At 44.6% G+C, this 24,599-nt stretch overlaps 2 protein-coding genes across 11 annotated transcripts in view; one reads left to right on the forward strand and one right to left on the reverse strand.

Moving 5' to 3' along the window:
* Positions 1–24,599, forward strand: part of LOC135398794 (phospholipase A2 hemilipin-like) — a 207,389-nt gene that overhangs the window by 39,121 nt on the left and 143,669 nt on the right. The gene's annotated exons all lie outside the window — the stretch shown is intronic.
* LOC135398791 (protein grainyhead-like) overlaps positions 1–24,599 on the reverse strand; it is a 159,100-nt gene that overhangs the window by 21,174 nt on the left and 113,327 nt on the right. For all 9 annotated transcript variants that reach the window (XR_010424138.1, XM_064630251.1, XM_064630252.1 and 6 more), the window contains exons 2-3: positions 1,012–1,276; positions 470–742 (exon numbers count right to left, since the gene is read on the reverse strand). Coding sequence is in view for 8 of the 9 variants with exons in the window: in XM_064630251.1 (XP_064486321.1) it covers positions 470–742; positions 1,012–1,276 (538 nt within the window). In the remaining variant the exon portion in view is untranslated. The remainder of the gene's footprint in view (positions 1–469; positions 743–1,011; positions 1,277–24,599) is intronic.

The following is a 24,599-nucleotide window of genomic DNA, read 5'->3' on the forward strand; positions in this document are numbered from 1 at the left end:
GCCAAAATAAACTCCAATGATAAAGCAACTGCGTATAGCCTCGATCATGTTGCTTTGAAATGGTAACGCGTGTACTGAAACACCGCGTATACGTATATCAATAAGTACACACATTCTCGAGTGATACACTCTTAAAAAAAAGGGTGTACTTTCACTCCTTTCTTTGCCACATATATAACACCCTTTTGGAGAGTACAATTACGCTCAAAAGGGTGTCTTCTCACTCCCTCAAGGGAGTAGCATAACACCTTCTCCCTGCAGGGGAGTAATGTTACTCTCCGGTAGGAAATAAGGGAGTGATGTTACTCCCTTGAGGGAGTGAGGAGACACCCTTTTGAGCGTAATTCTACTCTCCAATAGGGTGTTATATATGTGGCGAAAAAAGGAGTACAGCCTTTTTTTAAGAGTGTAGCAGAGAGCGTTGTATACGAAGCTGACGACATGAGCTTGAGCTATGCAGTCTACGTACCTGCGCCGGAACCGAAGCTACAGAGACGGCATGCGTCCAGATCTCCGGTAGCGTCGTGGTAGGCGGCAACGTGTTGGCGTGCTGTTGTTGCTTGTATGCGTACTCGTACATGATGGCTTGTTCTTCAGACATGTTGAGCATGGCGCTGGTGGCGGCAGTCAGCGGGTGTTCCGTGTAGTAGGTGCGCCATGCGGCCGCCTCGCCGCCGTCCCCGTCGGGCATCACCATGCCGCCCGACGACATGCGATGCTCGGGCACCACGAGAGCCGCCACCTGGAAGATTGACCACCTTTATATTCCGCTGCGGTGCTCAAGAAACACCGACATTTCCCCATTAGAGAGAGGAGATTGTAGTAGCAACACACACACGTGCAATCGACATATACGCTCTGCACAACGCTCGCCACGGGGGAAGGATCACAATTGCAGAGTGTTGTTAGCCAATTAAATGCTTTGCAAAACGCATAAGGAAAGACGTGGATGAAGATACTTTTCAGCAGCTTTTATGCGTTGCATGATTTCTGGTTGAGACGCGCGTATACCTGTTGTTGTTGGTCAGGACCTTCAACGAGGACAAGTGCGACCCCTTTGACGCAGGCTTCTTCGACGCTTATGTGACCAGCAGCTAATGCAGCTACCTCGGACACCGGAGGAAGCTCCGATGACGGTGCGACGACGGATGTGACAGGTGGAAGAGGTACGGTGAGTTCGGGAGCAGGGACGGCTACCGGCTCAGCACTGGCGCCGTCCACGGCACATGCTGGGCTGGTACGCTCACTCTGCGCTGCTGCATCCGATGGACCGCCACTGCGCAAAGAAAGTCCATTATTAGCCTCCCATGTGGCCTATAACGGGGTATGGGGAAGACAGAAGACAGACACTTGTGCGTCTCTGAATAACTACAGGGTTATTCTAGCAATCGTTACACATTTCGATCGCACTGTAAAAAGAGAAGACTAGGTTTGGCCCATCCCAAACTTGGCAGACTGAAAACCATTTATCTGAAGTTTCATTCGAATTTTTTGTAAGCGCTATGGTCGTGTAGAAAGCAAATTAAAAATAAAGCAAAATCTCGCCCCATGCATTTTCAATGGCCTATCCCCCACAAACACCGCCATCTTTTTCTTGTGTCTGCTTCACATTCACATCACTTTCCACAGGTAGCGCTGCCTACAACGATGTCACATGCTTCTGATTCTGACGTTATGCACCAATCTTCTTGTTCCAGTCTTTTTCTGTATGCTAGTGCCACCTGTGTGTGGTTAAATGAAACTGACGCGCACAGAGCAGAAAATGGCGGCTTTTGAGTGAGATAGGCCATTGAAAATGCATGGGGCGAGACTTTGCTTGATTTTTAATTTTTCTTCTAAAGGACCATAATACTCAGAGAAAATTCCAACAAAACTTCAGACAAATGGCTACCAGTCTGCAAAGTTTGGTGTTGGATGAACGCCGTCTTCTATTTTTACGATGCGATCAAAATGCGATCAAACGTTTGCTAGACTAACCCTGTATATGAACGACGCCGCAGTGGCCTGTCCCTGAATGAGTCTTGCCCAGTTGAAATTTGTTTAACGTGCGAGGAAAAAAAAAAGAGGAAAAAATAAAGAAAAGAAACCCCAGCACTCGGTACTTAACGTCCCTCGCAAAGCAGCTCGCGTATAGCGGACCACCTAGTAGCTGGAAGTCCTCGTTACAAGTAAACACGCATGCACTTTTACTATACAAGTGGTCGACTCTTTCAGGGCGAAGTTTGTCTTATGTCCGCCCATTTTGGTGCTACAAGCCTGTGTACAGCTCGCATCACAGTTCACTTGAACGCCATTATGGCCTGCGGTCCCTGTTGGTGCTTAGAAGAAATAACGGCGGATGGGTGTTTGGGTCATCTCATTCCAGTTATAGAGGGGTATAGCCATATCGTTATGAAGGGCGTCGCCAGGGTGGCTCTCTTTCCATTCGCAGGCTGGAGCGGCGTTCAAGTTAACATTGACGCGAGCTGTACCACTCCTAGAGACCGCAAGCTCACAAGAACAGAAAATCGCCGTCATTTATTATCGTTCGTCAGCGCCGCTTATCAACTTCATGTATACGGACGTGGACAGCGGGATGGGGTTTAGCCAACATCGGTCTGTCTTTTAGCATGACCTTGCGGATGGTGTATCCACTCAGCCGCCGTATGGGAGATGCCTCTTTCAAATCACTCTCCAAAGACCCGCAGCAAAGTCCAACGAAAATCAAAGGCAAGACAGAGAGCCTTGAATCATGCTCAGCCTTCGCAGAGCGCGAAAGGGCCTTCGGGCTTTTTTTAAAGTCGGACTGCGTGGGAACGCCACACCATGGAATTTTTCTCTTCATTTTTTAATAGCTCTCAACCAAGAGAGAGACAGACATCAGTATGCTGGGGTCGCACACGACGACCAAGAAGCTTATCGCGTCTTCTGCGACGCATTCCCCTTACTATCGCTCGGACGTTGGGTCGCGTACCGATATCCGCTTTTCTTGGTTCTCTTTTTTCTTTTATGCCTGCGTGTCCAGTCCGGTCCCCGCAGGATGGTATTTCGATGACGAAGCGCGTTTCTTTCGTTTTGCGGTGCTATAGAGGGCGACACCGTATATGGCTGCAGAAAGCGATGCCATTGCTATTCGCCGCGAGATCGAACAGTGTCGCCACCATGCGGCTGCTTTGCCGTCAGGTGTCGATGTTCCGATTAATGTACGTGGTTGTTGTGGGAGAGCTGTCAGCTTGAAAGACGGATAGCACCAACGAAAAAGAAAGCATTGGTAGTCGACGTCTGTGGTCATTTACATCGTAAGCACGTAGTTAATGACCATTACAGGATGATGTACAGAGGACTCTGTAAATTTGATTATATTACACAAATAACAGGTCAACATTGATAGTTTCAAAAAATGGGGAGGAACGACTGTCCTTTCTCGGGGCTTCCACGTTTTCATTCCCTTAAGATCGTTATCGTTATTTTTGTAATGAATTTCTTCCGCCCATGTCATACAAGAGGCAGCTTTTCGAGATATGTGCTAAGTTGCAATCTGGTCAGCATCAGGCACGTTGATGATCGCCCAGTCCCAAGTTGTTAAAATGTGATCCTATAAACTGCGAGCACGAAGTTGGTAAATACTCCGCGGCTTCCAACACACAGGCCATCCTATAAGAGAAGAACCTCAACAGTTAAAAGTTGAATCTGAGCACACGATCTACGGCGACCATCCAACGGGTCCCGTTAGTACACGACAACGAAGACTACGAAAAAACACTGACGTTCCCTGTCCGTCTCCATGTTTCTTTCGTAGTCTTCGTTGTTGCCAGCTCCAATTATGTTCTGCTTGTAACACCGCTCGTCTTCATCTTCATGGCATACGATTAACCAGTACGCGTGACACGTGTAACCACTCTTTCGCGGTGTACCCCAATAGTGTACCCACAAACATGGTCCCCCATCATTGCGTCCAGCGATGCACGGCGAGCTTATAAAATGACCGCCTAGAGCGAAGATCGTGATAAAAGGGTGAGTATCCAAAATTGGTTGCCTCCCCCCTCTCTCTCTCTCTCTCTTTCTCTCGCTTTATTTTCTAGGCGTCCATTTTATTGGAGGGTCGACGAACCCCTCTGATAAATGATCGAACACGTAGGACTTTATATTATGGCTCGAGAGGCCAGGTAGCAGCGGGAGGCGACCAACCGAGGTTCTTCTGTCCCGCCACCTCGTGCGATGGATGTTTTTACATGGTCGTATTACGATCGAGATGTCTGTCTACCTTTCAACGGCCGAACTTTACGGAATATTTTAATACGAGTTTTAAAAGCCTAGAGGGAAATTCTTATTACCTGCACTGGCTTTGCCATTTGAGTACATTCTTAAAAAATGACGGTGGTAGTGATACCTCACCGTATAGCACGCTCCTAGCCAACCATCATCCTGATTCCCGAATGACATCGCTCTCTCCGCATATCCCATAAACCACCTAAATGAGGCGGAGCTGCACGCGCCCTCAGGGAAGCCACCCTGCTCCAAGTCCTTCTCCCACTTTTTTCTTCTTTTTTTTAGCAGTTAATTACTTACAACTACTACACTCTTAAAAATGAACTTCACCGCATAGCACGCTCTGCGCCAACCATTGCCACGAATGATATCGTTATTTGCCCTGATTTGTTGAAAACGGGAGGCGTACGCCTTTTCTGTGACAATTATGAGCGTCACAAAAAAGGCGTACGCCTCCCGTTTTCACCTAATCAGGGTAGATATCATTCGAGATTATGGTTGGCTAGGAGCGTGCTATGCGGCGAAGCTCATTTTTAAGAGTGTACTACTACTTGAAAACGGGAGGCGTACGCCTTTCGAGACTGTATGAGTTTAGAGCTTTTATAGAGCCTCAGATATAGTTCAAAGCGAATTATTATTCTTCAGCTCGAACTCTAAGCGAACAACTTACTCAGCGCTTCTGGGGCAAATGGACTGTAAAAGTAGAACGAGAAAATAAAATGACGTGATGGCCAGAAATATCGGGGCAAATTCTGCTTTAACCTAAATTATGCCTGCCAACAAGTTTGAATAATAAATGCAGCAATTACGCGCATAATATCGAGCAAAAAAAAAAAAAAAGAAACGCGACAACCGCAATGATCGCACGAGCCATCTCCGTTACAAGTCTACAAGATAGCGCTTATTACATGAGGACGAATGAACTTATTTCGTTTGTCCGCTCTCTCTCCCCCTCTATCTGTCGATGGAATCGTGGAAACACGGCGCGGGCAATAAAGCAGACGGCGCTTCGAGCCGTAACCCCACGTGACCCCGGCTGTCAGCCATTCACAGCGGCCGTTCGTTGACCCCGCCCCCCCCTCTCTCTCTCTCGTCCAATGAAAGCGAAAGAAAAAGAGCAAGAAATAACGACGCGGTTCGTGAAAATGGATGGGCCGCGCGAACGTCTTCCGCTTGGGAGAACAAAAAGAAAGAAAATATTATTCTGACTACGTTCAATAGAAGCGGAACGATTGGATTTAATGAGGCGAATGAAATGGGATGGCTGGTTATTTTATTTACAGAACAAAAAAAAGAAAAAAAGGTCGCACAGTGCCAGGGGTTGGCTCTCGGTGCTGGTGATGCAATTGCGTTTCATTAAGAATATGAATTATTCTGAGAGGCAGGAAAATAAAGAGTTAAACGAAATGGGTTGTGCATTTTTATCGTGTGTGCAGTGGAGGGAAAGGGAATCCTAATCAATTTCCTGTTCGTGATGCAGTGCTTTTTGTAATCATTTCCGAGCGACGCGATAGGTTGCGAAAACATTCGGTCGGTTACAACAACCATGCGAAATAAAGAATTTTTTTTTATAGGCTTAAATGCCTTCCATGCACAGAGAAGGATGGTAGAAATTAGGAACTATTTCTCTCTCTCTCTCTTTTTTTTTCGCCGCCTCACTTGAAACATACTAATCATCGGTATATCCGCTGATAGACAAGAAAAACCTCCGAAAAGCAATATCCGAAACAAGATAATAACCGAAAAGAACCCTGATGTCCTTCGAGAAAATGAGAGAGGGAGCCATGAACACTTCACTGAACATTTTCTTCCGGCCTGGTACCTTTCTTCGCCGTCGTCCCGACTGCCCCCGTATATAGCGAAAATGTCGTTATAAGTGGACTAACCGTCCACTTACCCATCTAAAGACAGAGAAAATGGACATTATCCGCCATTGTGCGCTCTTGACTGTGCCCACGCTCACTTAGTCACGTGCAACTGCGGGAAAAAAAAAGTATGTAAAGGAGAAAAAAGAAAAAGTTGTCTTCTGAGAAGTGGCACCTTTCGGAAGTCTCTGAAGTCACGCGTGACGGAAACGCACGACTTGTCGCCCAGGTGTTGCTCTTACGCATATCAGACCGTATAGAAAGAGAGCACCTATAGGGTATAATAACGATTCACCGTTCTAGGAAGTCGAAATATAGTGCGTTATAAAGGGTATATACAAAACGGGTTAAAAATATAACAGTTGACTGAATATACACAACGTGCAGCTGCACTCGAGAGAAGCTCGTTTTTCCGTTCATACTATCATATGACCCCTCGTTATTTCACTCTCCTCGTTAATTGTTTGTATCATTACAGTATAGTTGTCAAATAAAGTTAAGTAATCATAATACGAAAAATTTCGTTATTGCAGTGCTGTTTACCGTGCGACAATTGCCCTTCAGTGCGTGCATATTCGTGCTTTTGTCATTTTTGGACACCATGTAGGACTTGGATCCTTATTGTGAAGAGGCTCATTACTTCATTCCCCACCGCCCCCTGGCGATGAAACTCCCCATTTACCATATCCAAATAAGGGGGGTGATATACGTTTATTTCGGAAAGGTCAGCCTGACTGAAGGTCGGCTTGCTATTCCTAAATCAAAATAAAGTTGTTGTTGTAGTTGGCTTCAGGGATTGTGTTATGAGGGCGTGCGTTCCGATTGTCGTATTTTTTCACTATATATATAGGGGACCACCCAGCTCATACAAGGACAACTCATATACCAGGACAACTCATACCGGTACAATTTCATATACCAAGCGAACTCATACGGCGGGGGTTGTTTTTGGGAGTAGCTTTTCGAAGTCAAAACTGAAGTCACGCCGGGAAAGGCCATACCAGGAAAAAATGTCACGGAATTTTACTTATACTAAGGGAAATGTAAGAATTTCCCAAATGACACGTACAAATATAGCGCACTGAAGGATAGTTAAACCGCACTACAATAGTTATTGGAAATTAGGGCATTTTGAAAAGAAATAAAATCGAAATTGTCCCACATTTTCGTCGTGTGTGGAATAATACTAAAACAGTACTTAATCATTTGAGTAAATCAATGGTTTCAACTCGCATTCCGGCTCCGGCGTCCCGATGTAGACACTCACATCCCCATTTTCTTTTCTTTTTTTCTTTACCACACATCACCGGTTCATAACAACACAACTCGGAAAAAATCGGAAGTTGTCCATTGGCACGCTTCTCCGAACATTTTTTTTTTCGGGATGCTTTTTTAAAATTTTAATTTTGTTTAGCTGTTCCGTTGCAAGCCAGAACTCGTGCCGCGCCTCTCATATACCAGTCTGAAATCGTCCCAGTCGATGTGACATGAGGAAATACGCCGAAGAAAATACACAGAGCTGACAAATAAGATTGTATCTCCATTAACGCAAATTCTCATTTCCCATTACAATTGTAGTGCGCTTTATAACTATCCTTCAGTGTGCGTCGGAGTCTTTTGTCGTTTGTTTTTGAGCCGACCCTCGTTATACGGGGTATTTATTTTTATCCTTTACCGAATTTTTATTAAAAAAAGCTATGAGAGCAGCTCATATGTCGTTTTTTGCAGTCGAGTTATTACGCGGACATCCAGTCGAAGAAAGTATATGCAACTATAAGATGTCTAATTACCAAAAATTCATTGATTAACTCCTCAGTTGGGGGATTTCGTACAAAAGTGAGATAGCAGACAGAGTCTAATCCTCGTTGAAAGTCATTAAACGTCTAACAAATCCTGAAACACGCACGCGCGTTAAAATATCCATCCCCGAATTTTGATACGCACACTCTTAAAAATGAACTTCACCGCACAGCACGCTCCTAGCCAACCATTATCTCGAATGATATCGTTATCTGCCCTGATTTGTTGAAAACGGGGGGCGTACGCCATTTCTGTGACACTTATGCTGTTCATAATTGTCACAGAAAAGGCGTACGCCCCCTGTTTTCAACAAATCAGGGCAGATAACGATATCATTCGAGATCATGATTGGCTAGGAGCGTGCTATGCGGTGAAGTTCATTTTTAAGAGTGCAGATGTTGCCGAAACCGCGGCCACCGGGAACGCGGGGAGCACAGCGCTCATTTGACGTCAGAGGGTCACGTGATTTGGAGCGATGGAGATGATTGGCGTAGGCAGATAAGCCTCCGTCGGCGTAGATGGATGCGCTCTTATTGAGGCGCGCCTTTTTGGTTTCGACTCACTCTCATACCGAAATTTCACCGGTGAATTGCATTTTACCGAAATTCATCGATGGATATTTCACGTCACGTGTTCTTTTCCGGATTTTTAAACGATAGAATGGCTTTCAACGAGGATTGTCTCCAGTTCCCCTATCTCGCTTTTGCCCCAAATCCCCTAATTAAAGAGTTAATTAATAAATTTTAGGTAATTAGTCACCTTGTTGTTACACGCTTTCTTCCAGAGGATGTCCGCCTGGCCGTGTAACTCAACTGCAAAAACGACATCTGTTCTGCTCTCATAGCTTTTTTTATAAAAATTCTGTAAAGGATAAAAATAAACACCCTGCATATAGATGTGATACCTTGAAAATGTAAGACACCTTTATTCTACCCGGGCTCCTTCCACCACACAGTTTCCTCTTGTTGCCTCAATAGACAGTGTCTTCGTTGCACATAATAATAATAATAATGAGTACATCTGCATGGGGGTAAAAGTTGCACAGCCGAAAAGCGGTTGGAGGCACAGTTCGGTTTCGATCTTATGTCTTGTGAGCTCGGAGTACACTCTAAAAACAGAACTTCACCGCGTAGCATGTAGTGCGCCAACCATTGCCACGAATGATAGGGTTATCGCTTTTGATTCGAGGAGAGGGGGGAGGCGTACGCCTTTTTGTGGCAATTTGGATATATGGTAATTGCCACAAAAAGGCGTACGCCTCCCCTCTCCTCGAATCAGAAGTGATAACCCTATCATTCGTGGCAATGGTTGGCGCACTACATGTTACGCGGTGAAGCTCTGTTTTTAGAGTACGTTTGAACGCAGTTCTCGGCAAAGCTCCATTAAGTATACGCAATTTCACGTTGTTACTTCTGTTCTGTGGACGGGATCAGCTATACGATGATAAGATGGAAAACTGCACTTATATATGTACCTAAAGTAGAACGCGTTATACGCGCCGTATTAACGGACGCGAACAACAGCGCGAACTCGCGAATCACACTTCACCCGATAACACCCGTAGGAAAAATCGATTTTACTCAGAGTTCATGGAACAGGGACAGATTTTTATCTGCCGAATTTAGGGAGATGCTTCAAGCAAGGATCAGTGCATTATAAATGTGCTCCTTTGAGGAGGCCCTATATATGCAAAATAAGCCAATGGGTGTCGCTCAAGACGCAAAACCTCCTTTCTATGTACTTACGTATCTTAAAAAAAAAAAAAAAAAACGCAACTACGGCGTATACGCCTCCGACTCCTCACACTCGACGAAAAAAAAAAAAAAAAACAGAAAGGAGTGCTTTTACTCATTTTTTGGGACTAAATGCATTGCCACAAAAGAAGTAAATCGAGAGTAAATGCGCGGGAGTAAATGAATGTCAACGAGTGGAGACTGCATTAAATACTTTGAATCAAACCGTCACCCGTGATATGTCGAGTGATATACATATAGCGCTTCTTCCTTCGCAAATTGTGTCCTACCTGTTTCTTACTTTGTGTGGGTGGAAAATTGCTAAGTTGGCAGAGTTATACAGCCTTATGCCATCAAATTGACCAAGAGCACATACTTACGTAGACTTGCATTAAGGAGTCCATTTGAGAAGTTGAGTGACTATTTACAGTTCTGGGGAGTAAATGTCGAGGTTACGGGACTAAAATGGGGAGTAATAGCAATCTATAGGGGGACTATAGTAGCTGCAATTACTCCCCATTTTACTCCTTGTTTCTTGGAGTGCAGGAGTATAAACTGATGTGAGTTACTCTATCCGAGGAGCAGCATCAAGGGGGTGTAATCGTTATTATTAATTGATAATGCTTTGAGCGCAGAAATGTGAAATGGAAGCGAGCAAAAAGTCGCGGAATGCTACTTCAGGAACCTCTTCTTTGATACAGCAAAGCAGCAGGCACATTACAATATAACTGATACTGTAAATACAGCAAAAAAAATAATAATAATATAAATAAGGAAAGAAAGGAACACTGTAAACGTTTTCACACCTTTAAAGGTGTGCGCTATGCACATTCAATCTGGTTGCGTAACATTTCATCTCCAGGATGATATTTTACAAAATTCGGAAAGCATTACTAAAGATCAAGTGTCAGTGCAAATCTTGCTTTCATTATGTCTTGAATATCGTAGGTACGAGCTAATGCATATATGCATCGCTATCGATAATCGAGCACGCGCAAGTGTCTACAATACTGTTGAACAATGTTGAGATGTTGCAAAACTGAATTTTTTGGAGGACAGACAACGCTCGAGTAAAGAAAATTTGTGCGAAACCGTGCTCCATTATGATGTTACCAAAATTACACCTAAAAAGGCGTGCGCCATGCACGCTATTACACCTTTAAAGGTGTGAAAAGATTTAGAGTGAAGAGAGAAACAAGAAATACAAGTTGATTGGACAATTAACTTGAACGATTAATAAGGAAACGTGCGCGTAATGAAACGTGTACATCAGCATATGAGGCGTGCAGCCGATGGTCAAATGGTAACACGTGATCGCATCCAGGCCGATTAAAGTCAGTCTCTTCATAAGTTTCCGTAAAGCTATATACAACAACCGTGAAGACTCCCTATACATTTGGCAACCCACGAATAGCGCGATATCGCACCAAAAGGGTCACACATCTGAGAAAGCAACATTTCAGATACTGGAAATAAATGGCATCTATAAATAAAGGCGTTCGTGCCCGACCGTCGGGTGATAAAAAGAAAAGAAGAGACAGTCCGTACAGCCTCGTGGCTTTCATGTTAACGTCAAACGCGTGGGACGCGATGTCTGATCGGCCTGACACGTACGTCCGCGTGGGATCCAATAGCGTCAGCCCGAGATGTGCAGGGTTTTCCCCGGGACGAAGCATTCCTTTTCGTACGCGCCGTAAGGTGGCGCGGTAGACGTGCAAGCTTTCGGGTGGAAGTGGCCAGGAGCAACATGCCGTCACATCGGTAGAAGCGCCTCCAGATTTATTTTGCGGATATAAGAACAATTAAAGGAAATTCTCTCCTGTGCAGTATCAATATAATATAGCGTCTTCTTCAAACTTAATAATGTACTCAGTTTACTCTACTTTTCAGAGTAACTTTGTACCTTACAAATACTTTTAAAAGGCAGTATTTAGTGTATATAGTGTAATATACTTACTCCCCATCACTTTTTCGGGAGACAGTAATTTCCAGACAAAAGACTGACTTGGTTTGTTTTGGTTGGGCTCTATGCCATATACATAAATTTCATCTCAGATATTCCGGGGTATCTCCGTCATTCTGCGGCGTAGCCTGCCAAAAGTGGGCGGCACCTTTGTTATAACGCGGGGCAATGTGTTGGCTAGAAGGGCATGTTAGTGAATGCTCGGGGTCTGTCGAAGCCACGGAATAGAAACAGCGTTTTGTGGAATAATAACATTCATGTATGCCAAGGCGATATCGCGGGAAATAGGAGTATATCGGAACGATACGCTTGTTTGTTTTCGCTTTGTTTCTATTTGTTTGACAGTAATTTTCGCAACTTCTAACTTCATAGTATCTTGAAGGTAACGAGTTACTTTGAGTATTTAGTATTCTACTGAAATGCTTTTCCAGGTTGAGTATACTTAGTATATTTCTACTCATTTTTTATTTTTTGCCTGGTACTCAATAACTTAATTTACACGATTTTTTAAATTATTATCTCTTACAACCATGATGACGATACAAGAAAGGAGCGTCTTGTGCTTCGTACACCCTTATAACGACATTTTAGAAAAGGGTGTATATAATACACCATATTTACAACCTCAAAAAATCTGAAGAGAGATTCATTTAGTTTAAAGAAGGTGTGGTACTGCTAGATACACCCATTTTGCACATTTAAGAGCGTGAAAAGGTTTAGTGATACGTCAAAAATATTAATACATATAAAATATTTAAGAGGAAATGACGAGACAAATACAAAAGTCTAAATGTACAATATAGCAAAACCAATATTGTAGCAGTTGACGAGGTTCAGCATTAATACTCGTGACGCGAATAGAAGGCAATTTTCTGAAGAGTTCTCATACGTACACCAACGTTTTTTTTTTAAATTCCGTATTAGCGCCGCGAAGCAACTGTGGCTATGAGCGGCGTACAGACGTGGACAGATGGAGAGAGGACAGCAGGAAGGAGTGGGGGACAGGAGGGGGTTAGTATGCGTCCTGGGCAGACTTCAGGGGGAACTGTGCAGACATATTCGTCTGGAAAGTCTTCGGAAAATCCAGGGAAAACATCAGACAGCACGGTAGGATTCGAACCCACAACCTCCTAGTCTTCAGCACGACCTTGCGGGACAAACCTCTTGGGACAAAAGTTTACGGAACACCGGGGTGTCGCATTTCTCCTTTGCAGTGACACCATATAGCAGCGGATCCACACATACTGAGAGATGGATAGAATACCCGCTTCTTCCCGATAGCTAGCCAAGGGGGCCGCTCTGATGAAGAAATAAGAAGGTGCCGTGTTCCGTAAACTTTCGTCCCAAGCAGTACATCTCCATTTCGATAGAAATGTGACTTTATCTTGAGAAAATCTGTACACGCTTAGCCGGTATAGAAACCGAATAATATCGATACCTGCATATCGATACTTATAATTTCCATCCTTTCGTGCTGGACACACAATAACTGAACAAGCGTCAAGCACGCGAGATAAAACCTACGCATAAAAATAGAATGACAACAATTAAAAAAAGCAGCGGAGATGAATAAGGACAAAGTTGACGCAGTGAACAACACATCGGTATATACAGCGCGTTCAAAATCGGCCAATCCTTCCTCGCTCTCCACAGTGCATTGGCACGTAGAAGAGAGGAGAGGAGGCGACCCCCCCTGGCAATGCTGTTGAACTCGAGGCCATCACTCCTTCTCCATAGCTTTTCTTTTTTCGCCTACGTGGTATTTTATTGGGTTTCTCGGCGTCTTTGCGGCTTTGTTTACACGCTTCGACGAAAGCTATATTTTCTCGTTGTGCACTTTTGGACGCTCGTGGAAGCAAGGAACGAAAACGCACTTTGAACAAGAGATAAACTGATGTTCGGAGGCTGGAACAACATAGAAGGGACAGATACAAACAAAGCCTCAAATTGCCTAAGAAATCAACGATGAAAGATGAAAGTCACTGAAAAGGTTAGCCAGCTGTAGGGATCGAACCCACATCTTCTGGATTGCCGGTCCAGGGCTCTACCAATTGAGCTAAGCTAACACGCCTCTCCAGTGACTTTCGGGGTGCGTCATCTGAAGGGACGACAAACCAGCCACTCACTCTCAATCCAGAAGATGTGGGTTCGATCCCTACAGCCTGGCTAACCCTTTCAGTGACTTTCATCTTTCAACGCACTTTGAGTTTTTAATATAAAGTTAGTCCTTAGTGCAAGGTTCCTAGCTGTCTACCTCAAAAGTTATTCGACGGACAGCGTTCACCAGGGAGGCATCTTTCGCTTTGTGCTTGCAACGGGAGACTGCGGCACAGAAAACTGATCAGTATATATAGCCTATACGATGTATCGCAGCATTCGACCAAAGGAAGCGTTAATTGGTCCCCGCATGAGGATCCTCACAAAAATGGTGACGTCACAACTCCTTTATGAAAGTAAGTAAGCTTTTCCCCAAGAAAACCATCTTTCGAGCGAGTAAAATTTATACCTTCCAAAGGGACTTCTACATTACTCCATTTTCAAGGGGTATAACCACACCAGGTTCGCGCCAGCACTTCTGCACCTGCTTTAGTACCTTCCATGACATTTCTGGTTTAGTATGTATGTATGTATGTATGTATGTATGTATACAGGGTGTTTGCTCTAACGTGTCCAGAAATTTTATTTCAAGCGAGCGATAAAAGAGAAAAGAGCGCTATACTATTCAGCTATACTTGACTAAGAAACAGGAGTTTTCCACCAAAGTAACTGGTGCAAGTGATGTGGAGTTGCGGGCCTCACTCACTTAAAACCAAACCAAACCAGGTGCTACCAGTGAAGCAGTATCTGTTTCTTACTCAAGTAGCAGAAAAGTACCACTCTTTTCTTTTATCGCTCGCTTTAAATATAATTTCTGGACACGTTAGAGCAAACACCCTCTACACTCTAAATCTTTTCACACCTTTAAAGGTGTAACAACGTGTATGGCGCACGCCTTTTTAGGTGTAATTTTGGTAACATCATAATGGAGCACGGTTTCGCACAAATTTTCTTTACTCGAGTGTTGTCTGTCCTCCAAAAATTCAGTCTTGCGACATCTCAACGTTGTTCAACAGTATTGTAGACACTTGCGCGTGCTCGATTATCGTTAGCGATGCATATATGCATTAGCTCGTACCTACGATATCCAAGACATAATGAAAGCAAGATTTGCACTGACACTTGATCTTTAGTAATGCTTTCCAAATTTTGTAAAATATCATCCTGGAGATGCAATGTTACGCAACCAGGTTGAATGTGCATAGCGCACACCTTTAAAGGTGTGAAAAAGTTTACAGTGTACCCACTCGGTGCCCCGGTCCCACTAAAGCCCCACTATACTATGCGACCACTACCCATATAAGCTCACTGCGTATATGCTTGATCGCTCGATGCAACAATGGGATGGGAAAAGGTGTACGTGGGGCCCCTGTTTGTTGTGTTTCCTGGAATCGTGTCACTCTTCTTTCGGGCCACTGGAACCCCCGAGTGGAGGTTTTTCCCACAACGTGAAAGTTATCTATTGCTACTTGGAGGATGAGGTTTTCGATAGTTCCAAAGAACTATACTTAACACAGAAAGCACGCGAATTTGGAAGCTCCCTAGAACGCAGTAAACGACGGAATAAATAAGCGACGAAATTAGCGTGTCAGAAGGCCACGTGATGTCGTCCCGTATGGTGTGAAAACCTCATCAATTGATAACTTGGTGTAAAACCAATAAATATATAACCGAGACAATACAACTGAATACAACCGTGGCACACACGAGTTTATAACTCAGAAATCTACACACGAGAAGCAGGGTGTTCAAACTTAAAACTTAATTTAAATTTGGACAGGGAGTAAATTGTTGCAGTGAGGGACGGAGGTGGGGGGGGGGGGGCAGATGCAGGGAGGAAGGTGGGTAACTCTTTGACAGGGGGAGTTAAAATAGAGTAAAAGTGGGAAGTTACTCCGTCGTTACTCCTTTTTGCCTCAGATTGATATAGTAGTACTTCGTAAGAATTTTCTAGAAAAACTTACATGGATAACGCGAACCGGTGGATGCACGAACTGCCTCACTCCGCGCTGCCTTCTGCCGTGTGCAATTAACGCGAGTGCCTTATACGCGAGTGGAAAATACGGTATACTTGACAACGAATCACGTCTTGCATAAAAACAGTCGTTTAAGAGCGCAGAAAATCGTCAACATAAATTTTATCCACCGAAGCAACGGATTTTGCCACGTGACTAGTCAAACTCCTTTATAGCGAACACCTTTTTAACGAAAATACCACTACAGCAAATTTTTTTTGCGGTCCCGCTGGAGCCTATAGACATCCTTTTTAACGAAAATACCTTCACTGCGATTTTTTTTTGCTGTCCCCTGAGTTTCGTTGTAAAGGAGTTTGACTGTATAGGGCAGCCTGTAAATTCTTTTCTCTCGAGAGATCTTTCAAACTTTGCTCGGCCGTCGAGCTCTGACATTATATATAGATCGGGAGTGAGGCCTCGCGGTGACTCATTTGGTAGCGCGTTAATTCGCCTGCTGATGCCGATACCGTTGCGGGTTCGAACTCGGTGGCAAGAGTATATACAAGTTGCTTCGACACGCCGTCTTCCGGGAGGGACGTTATATACAGGGTGGCGTGTGTTGAGATTTCAGCGTATACGTTTAAGAACCCTCAGGTGGGCAAAAGTAATCCACGACCTTCTTGGCGTCGCGCATGATCACAGTTGTCTCGCGACGTAAAGTCACGAATTATTATTACATATTTTAGATCGGGAGTGAGGGCTATTCCAATTGGATCTCCCGTATATCCGGCACGAAAAACATGTTTCAACTGCACAGATAACAAAAACACGCAAGATGCATGCATGGGTCATTGAAACCGGAAGAGGTGTCCGTTATCGGTTCTAGTTTGAAGGAACCAAAGTCTTTTTTTTTTCTTTCCTACATCATGAATCTCCGTACAGCCATTGCAGACCGCAGGCCTACTCGCGTAGGCAGAAAAAAAAAAAAAAAAAGTGTGTCGGGATAGTTGAATATTTAACCTGTACCAAAGCGGACAAGGACAGAATGTCAGCGCTTGGCCTCAGAGGGAACCTGCCTTGTCTGAGTAATCCTCGGGCTCAAACGACGGTTGCTCCTATCAAACCGGAATACATACATACATCGAGGGGTGAGAGATGACGATTCGTTATCAGAAAGATCGAGAGATACATTGGGACATAGTAAGACACTCCCATACAGGATGTTTACCTAACTTGCCGCATCTCTTTTTTTCCCCTATATTCCTAAAACGCGTGTAGGATTTACCGCATTCCATGACAAAAGATAGACCCCTCTAGATGCGAAGAAATTTGCGAAAGCTGAGACTGCCGAGACGCGCAAATTATCGGACGCCCTCAGTTCTCAGTCAAATTAAATGCAAGAAACTGTGGAGGAAAACGGAAACCAGTTCAATATACAAAAATTCCGCAAATAGAAACGGATACCAAAATATTTTCGTTACCTTTACCGGAAGCCAAAACGGAAATCGCTACCGAAAATCGTCTGGAAGTGGTATAACGGGTTCGGAAACGAAAATTGAATATCTTAGGTATACGGGAAACGGAAACAACGTTAGTTTCAGTAACCAACCATATGGTTTTCCTTCAATTGCCTCTCGTATTAATTCGTGCATATTGGATCCGAGCGTTTTAGCCTTTTACGACTTTGGGGGAGGAAAGGTCGGATATGTACTCTCATGCATTCTGGGGATTCGTCATCAGGAGATAAGGAAGATTTGATTGACTGCAGTGAGGATGATCAGTGGCCAGATTAAAGTGAGAAGAAAAATGAGCGCGCGATATACGCTTTCCCCTCTTCCGATATAGCCTGGTTCGACGGTCTGTACAAACAAAAGCAAACAAAAAGTTTGCTGTTTGTTTCCGCTAAACTTCCATATGCTGCAGCCAATCAAGCTGGAGCCAATCAACCCTTAACGAGCTGGACTCTCGCATCCTCTCTCTCACAAAATTGCTTGGTCCCTGGCCACATCCAGCCTACCAATGCTCTGCCTTCAAAGCTCTCTTCACCTTTCTGGATGCCATAAGGACTTGGATCCTTATTGTGAAGGGGCTCATTTCATCACCACAAGCAATGAGGCAGAGTATCGCCCCCTGGCGATGAGACTCCCCATTCATCATCTCGAAATAAAGTTGTTGTTGTTGTTCCAATCAAGTACTGCTTACCTTCGGAAAACGAAATCGCGCTTTAAAGTAACAAGAGGCTCTTGGCTAACCTCTCACTTGGTCCACATGGATGGAAAAAGGCGGATGTGTTCAATTCGACAACTTAATACTGTAGTAGAACGAGTCTTCCTATACATGTTAACTGCGTATCATACGCTACAACATCGTTCCGACACGAACCCACCGAAATCCCCCTGAACCAGGCCTCCCTTCGACAAAACCCGCTTCATGGGTACAATTTCACCGGCTCTCAAGATCAAACCTTCGTTGCGCTTCCTGTAAGTAACATTTCCCGAACAGCAAGTCGTACAAAATAACAGCGGTCGAATAAAAACTTTACGACAATCCCCGCATATTTTCGCTTGTACGCTGGAAGAAGTGTCATAAAAACTATGCAGCTATTTTTTTCTTTTTTTTTTTTGCACGCTCTAACGCATTGCAAGCTTTCAGGCGTGGAACGTTTAAAGCACGGACAGAAAAAAGCTCCCATTAATCTTGATTCTGTAACATTTTATGCGATCTTCACACAGGTGCACACCTGACCGCGTGTGACCGCCGGTGGACTTACACGGCTATCTGCACACAAAGAAGAGAAGGGAACTTAAGACGGTTTATCGCACTTGGAAATCGCCAGGAAGATAGGGAAAAACGTTTTTTTTCCTTTTTGCGCCGCCACTCGTGACAGCAACATATTCGGGAGACAGATGCTTCCAAAAAGGAGGCGCCGCTTTATGAAGTGGGAGTGCGGTTAAAGTATCTTCCTTTTGTGCAGAATGTGTAACTTTACACAAAAAGTGCGGTTTATACACCGGTTCTTAGTGTCATTTCTCACGGGCAGGTGTTTTTGTGTCCCTACTGCATACTGAAGGCACTTTTATTTCCTCGGGTTGTTCCCCAACAGCTTCAAAGGTCACGCTATCTTCATGCTTTTTGAGCTGGACTATGTTCTTTTGTGTACAGGACAAACTTATGACTTGCGACGAAGTGCGGTTTATGCTCGGCGTCATTTATGCCGGACAGGTGTCACTGCTTTAGTACGGTAGCCTTTTGTGGCAAGGGAAAATTCGCGCAGTAGCCTCTGTGACCACGAAAATAAAATGATTCTAATGTTTCGATGGTTATTTCCAACAGGCGTCGCTGGCATAGTTTGAGCTTTGCTCCCCATGTCTTTCTATTTTGATTGAGGCTGTTCCCCGAGCACGTAGCAGGTGCTCTGGAATAGTTTTTCGTCTCTGATCTTGAAACGAGCGTGTTTTTCTTTTTTTTTTTGTTTTTTTTTAAGGAATAGCAAGTCGGTCTACGCCTTACGTCGAACTAACCTTTCCTTCCTTTCTTTTTCAATAAACATACCCCCCCCCCCCCCCCATGTGCGGTGACCACGGGCATATTTTTGCGTTAATAAAGAAAGAACCCATACTAAAAAGCACGTCCAATGAAGAAGAAGCCGCAGGACAGAAAAAACACATTTCAGCTTCTCGTGGTAGGATTATAGATAGCACGTTTCCAGGAGGCTGCTAGGTTTTGGTCTATTTTTTTTCTCTCGTTTTTTTTAGGTGTGTCCCTCCTTTTCTTTCTGTTACTTGACATGCGCATTTACTATGATTGCTTATTTTTGTTTATATTACGACGTATTTCGAAAGATTTTAAATGCAGATCGTAAAAGCAGTTTAGAGGAGTGCTGATAAGCGTCATCTCTTCGGGACTGAGTGTATTCCTTTTCGGTTTTGAGCAGCAGGAACGCTCGAAGATTTTAGGACGGGGTTGTTTTTTTTTATGTTCTCGACGGTACAAAGATGGTCGTTAAAACGAAACGGTGCAGTTTAACGATCGAGGGCCACTTTAGCTTGCGGACGAGTGCACCACCCTTTGTGAATTTACTGCGTGCCTAATACACGAGCCACGTGATTGGAGTTTTTGACGCATAATCTTTAAAAAAAAAACACGCAGTAACTGCCTTTGACAGATGCGCTTCAAGTACAAACTACCCAGTGTCAGCACTTTTGTAAAGTATGGATAACGCACGTCGACGGATATTGCACGCTGCCCAAACCCCTCGGTGAATATAACGCGCACCGACTTTTTGCGGCTCTTTTTCTTACCGTGTATAACGCCCCCGAACTCTCTCATCCACCTGTGGCATACGGAACATGTCCTTCTGTACTGTGCTGCTCACGAACTACAACGGTCTTTTTGGGCTCGACCATAGGCAGGGTTACAACGAGCCCCTGGTTCTTGAGAATGCTCCTTGGTCCTTAGGTCAACTCATCGTTGCAACGTTTTACCACCGAAGTCCTTGGATATTTCCATACGGACACAAGGCTGGCCTCGTCTCTCTTCTTCAACCATGGTACATTGTATCACTGCTGGTGGGGTTGATTCGGGTTCATCACACCAATTGCACGGTTCTGTCTTCATGCTTTGTATAGCACCTGGCGCATTTTCTAACAGCTAACAACTCATCAATGCAGAGTCGCATATATTTTTTGTTTTGTTTTACCTAGCTCACTTTACATATCCCCTAGTGTATAACGATACCGTGCATAGCGATACCGTGCATAACGATACCGTGCATAACGATACCGTGCATAACGATACCGTGCATAGCGATACCGTGCATAGCGATACCGTGCATAGCGATACGATGCCGTCGAGCGAGGCATCAGCCATATCGGTTACAAAAGCCTCATCTTAGATGTTTCCATTGAAAAGCGTCCACAACGATTCGATGGAAGAATGCACAAATGTTTCATTCTTCTAAGAGAGACGTGATGCAGTCATTTCTGAGTCTGGCTGCATTGTAAAAAGCGTGCTTTGAAATGGGGGTCAATCATCGTCTTGTATCACACGGCATTGAGAACTTGGCACGAAGTACGAGTTTCGAATTTAGAAAAGAAAACGAAAAAATGAAGTGAGAAATCATGTTGTCGAGAAAGTTATAGCTGAAGGAGCTACATTAAGAGGGTTAAGTTGTCGTTGGCCGTCCAAGCCACAAATATCGGTGATGGCTGCGATGCCCGATAGGGGGGCGCCACAGTCTGATCTGAGGGTCTTGATCGTCCTCACAGACGCCCTAGTCACTTGATCCGTTCACTTGACGGTTTTAGGTTCTAGTACTTTGTAAGTATTACTTGTAAATACTCCCGCATTTTTCATGTCATCGACGCTAATCATCCACCAAGCAACGTCTTGACAACGAACAAAAACCGAGACCAAACTCGACTGGACATGGCGGCGGCGGCTCCGAAGCCCTCTATAGAGGGGTTACATCAGAGAATAAACCCTACATTAATCGTAGCTCCGCGTGCATGTGTAAACACATTCGCCCAACACTGCCACAATTCTCAACTGGAAGATGTAGTGCCGAGAGAAGGAAAGCGACAACCGCTGAAAGGGCGGTACCTCATCCCATCTTCCAACCACCCACGACCCGATCGTCTGGGATGCATTTTTTTTTCCCGCGCCATTGTTTTCACGGACGGCCCCCTGGCGGTCATGAAAGCGTCTCTGGCCATCCGTTACCTCACTCTATATACATGTTCCACTTTATTCCATCTGTGCCTGCTCCGCAGCCTTGACTCGCTTTTAACGGAAGCACCTGCCTGAACATAAATTCAATCATCCCTTTGTGGTCTCTCGCATTTGTATCGTATGAAATATGGGGCTTAAGGACTAAGGTCGTGTGGATGTTGGCGCAGGAAGAAATATGGCGTGACGGCGTGTGATGGGTTAATATGTTGTGTCTGGGATGGGTTCAGTTGTAGTGATGGGTTAGTACGTTGTGTCTGGCGAAGCTTTGCTTTGGGGTATACGCATTAATGACTTTTTTCATGTCAGGTACATGAATAGCCTATGTATTGAGTGGTGTTCGATTTTCACCGTCCCTTATGAAAATGACTTTCTAGTTCCTATGCAGGACCTCTGGAAAGTTTACCTATGGTGTCCAGTGTCAATCTTGTCTATAGTAAACATATAGAAGTTGTAGCGAGTTTGTAACTTGCAAAGTCTATATATTTTCTCTACAGAATTCTGGAACTGGAATATATATATATATATATATATATATATATATATATATATATAGACTTTGTATGAAGTCTGTGTAGAGCTTATCACTACATCCGCTGCCGCTGCACACCAACAACGACCTTCTATGCCCATTATACTCTCGAGAGGAGACAGAAGATCCCTCCTCAGGCATTTGTCCGATTCCTGGTCTACCCTACAGTGGCAACACGACATTCCAACTATGTCCTCTTTGGGAAATGTAGACCCAACGCTGTCATACCGGCTGCCTGCAAAGCTTCCTCGTCCTCTGAAGTCACTCATCCACAGGCTACGTCTGAATGTGGCCTTCACTCCGTCCTATCGATAGCAGCTAGGCTGTGAGGCTAGCCCTATGTGCAACGAGTGTGGCGTACTTGCCGACGTTGAGCACATACTCCTCCGCTGCCGGACCTATGTCAACGAGAGGCGTACACTGCAGTCGCAGCTTGCCACCCTTGGCTGCCGCCCCTTCAACTTGTCGACCATCCTCGGCCCTTGGGACACCGCGGCCGACTCCAGGGCGGCCTTACGTCACGTGGTTGACTTCTTTGAGGCGACAGGCCTAAAGGACTCATTATGACCCCAGCAGCGCCCTCGGACATTCCCACCATCACGATCACGTCCAGCATCGTCATCGCCACTTCGATCATTCCCGTCATCTCTCATTGTCACCACTCATATTAGACACCCTATAGCTATGGAATAGCGTTCCACTCCTAGAGTGGAAAACCTCTCCACTTCATCATCACAATATATATGTTGTTGTTGTTATCACTACATCGTCATCACTTATTTATTGTTGTTGTTATACTGGGCATACGTGAAACTGGAACGGAACCGAAATTTTTTCAAGAACCGTAATCGGAACGTAACCGCAGTTCACCATCGGCAATTAATCGAAACCGTACCCTGAACCGAAAAATGTGATTTCGGTTACCGGTTCATATGAATCGGTTTAGGAGTTAATTAACGATAACAACTTTGGATGCGATATTTGTATCGCTTTACAACTCTCATTAGTGGTGTTGTACGTGCTACTGTTAAAGTATAGATCTGTTCGTCATCTGTTTTTCATTCAGAACTTGTGTAGACAACATACGGTCTTATGCGCTTGGGTTGAACCTAATCGGATGACATGTATTGCGTACCCTTATGAGTTACGAACTATTATTGTGATCAAGAGACAACTGATGTTCTGAGGCTGGAACAACATAGAAGGGACAAGGGTCTTCTGCGAGAAACGGTACGGGGGGGGGGGGGGAAATTCACCCACGAACCGACGGCATCGCTCATCATCGAAATCGCCGCGCGACGTAAAGCCAGCAATCCCTGAGAGACATTGCAAGATTATGAAGCCTGTCACCGTCGTCAAATCCTTATCGCTATACCTCAAACTATACGAACGCGTTGAGCTGTGCGGGTACCACTCGAATCATTGGTCAGAAGGGTATCGCTAACGTCCTCCGATCGCTCAATGTCCAGTAAGGAGGACATGGACTGACCACCTATAACCTTGACAGAATGTAACGCCTCCATGTCTTTGGGAAGTTGCTTCGATTCGAGCGGATGGGTTGCCCTTGAAGGTTTGCTTCCGGAAGGCCGTCTCGCCAGGTCATGCGGGTAGCATTCCACGACCTCACAGTCTCACTTTTTGCCATTGAAACAATGGCTGTGTCACGAAACGGCGAATTAGCTCTAAGAGGCAGAAGCGAACGCGCCATAAGTATGGAAGTGATGTTTTTAGCTCACTCTCTAGAGGAGTAGTTCCCGACTTTCTTATATACTGTAAACGTATTTTTATTCGCGATGTATTAATTTTCGCGAATTTCGCGACCACTAAAGAATCGCGAAAAATTGTACTCGCGAACAGAGCTTGACGTTTATCCCGCGAAAGAAAAATAGCCCCGGAATCGCGAAATTAAATACTCGCAAATAACTTCGCAAATGACTGAATGCGCGGTTCGCGAAAATTAGTACATCGCGAATAAAAATACGTTTACAGTATATGATGCTCACAGTCACGCTGTACGTTCAAGTTCAAGTCAATTATTTTTACTTAATCGATTTTCCCGTTCTTTTGCGCAGTAAACATTATGATATACAAATAAGTCATTCTTCGCAATAACCTTCGACAACTCGAAACTGTTAGGTCCTGAGTCGTCCGTCAAGGCGCTCAGGGTACTTGAAAATTTTCTACATACAACCGAGCTTATGAACATTCTATGACTCACTGAATGTGTGCTGCGTGTATACCACCAGCGATTCCGACATTTTACACTCACTTGGTCGAAACTTTTGAACTATACATGTTGAACTCCATCATCATCTATATGTTCTTCTCTGCTCATCACGTTTTTGGTTTCTCATCGTCTGTTTGTACTTTGTGTGTAAGCGTACTGGGGTAGCCAGTTCGACTTCGTCGAAACTCATATCCCCTTTTTCGTCTTTATCACATCACCATCATTCTTAAGCTTTTCAACTTTCTCCCTCTCATGCTGGTGGTCGATTCGACCCGCCGAGGATATCATTTGAACCCACCCTTCGAGGAGGCGATGAGCCAGGTTTTAGTACAGATCCCGACAAAAGTTTACGGGACACCAGAGTGACGTATTTCTTGATCTCAGCGCCACCCTGGCGGCGAACGGGAGTGGACACACCTATTGAGAGGTGCGTCGAGTTCGCGGTCACCTGT

This window comes from Ornithodoros turicata, chromosome 6, assembly GCF_037126465.1.
Source record: "Ornithodoros turicata isolate Travis chromosome 6, ASM3712646v1, whole genome shotgun sequence".
In the NCBI taxonomy this organism is placed as follows: Eukaryota; Metazoa; Arthropoda; class Arachnida; order Ixodida; family Argasidae; genus Ornithodoros; species Ornithodoros turicata.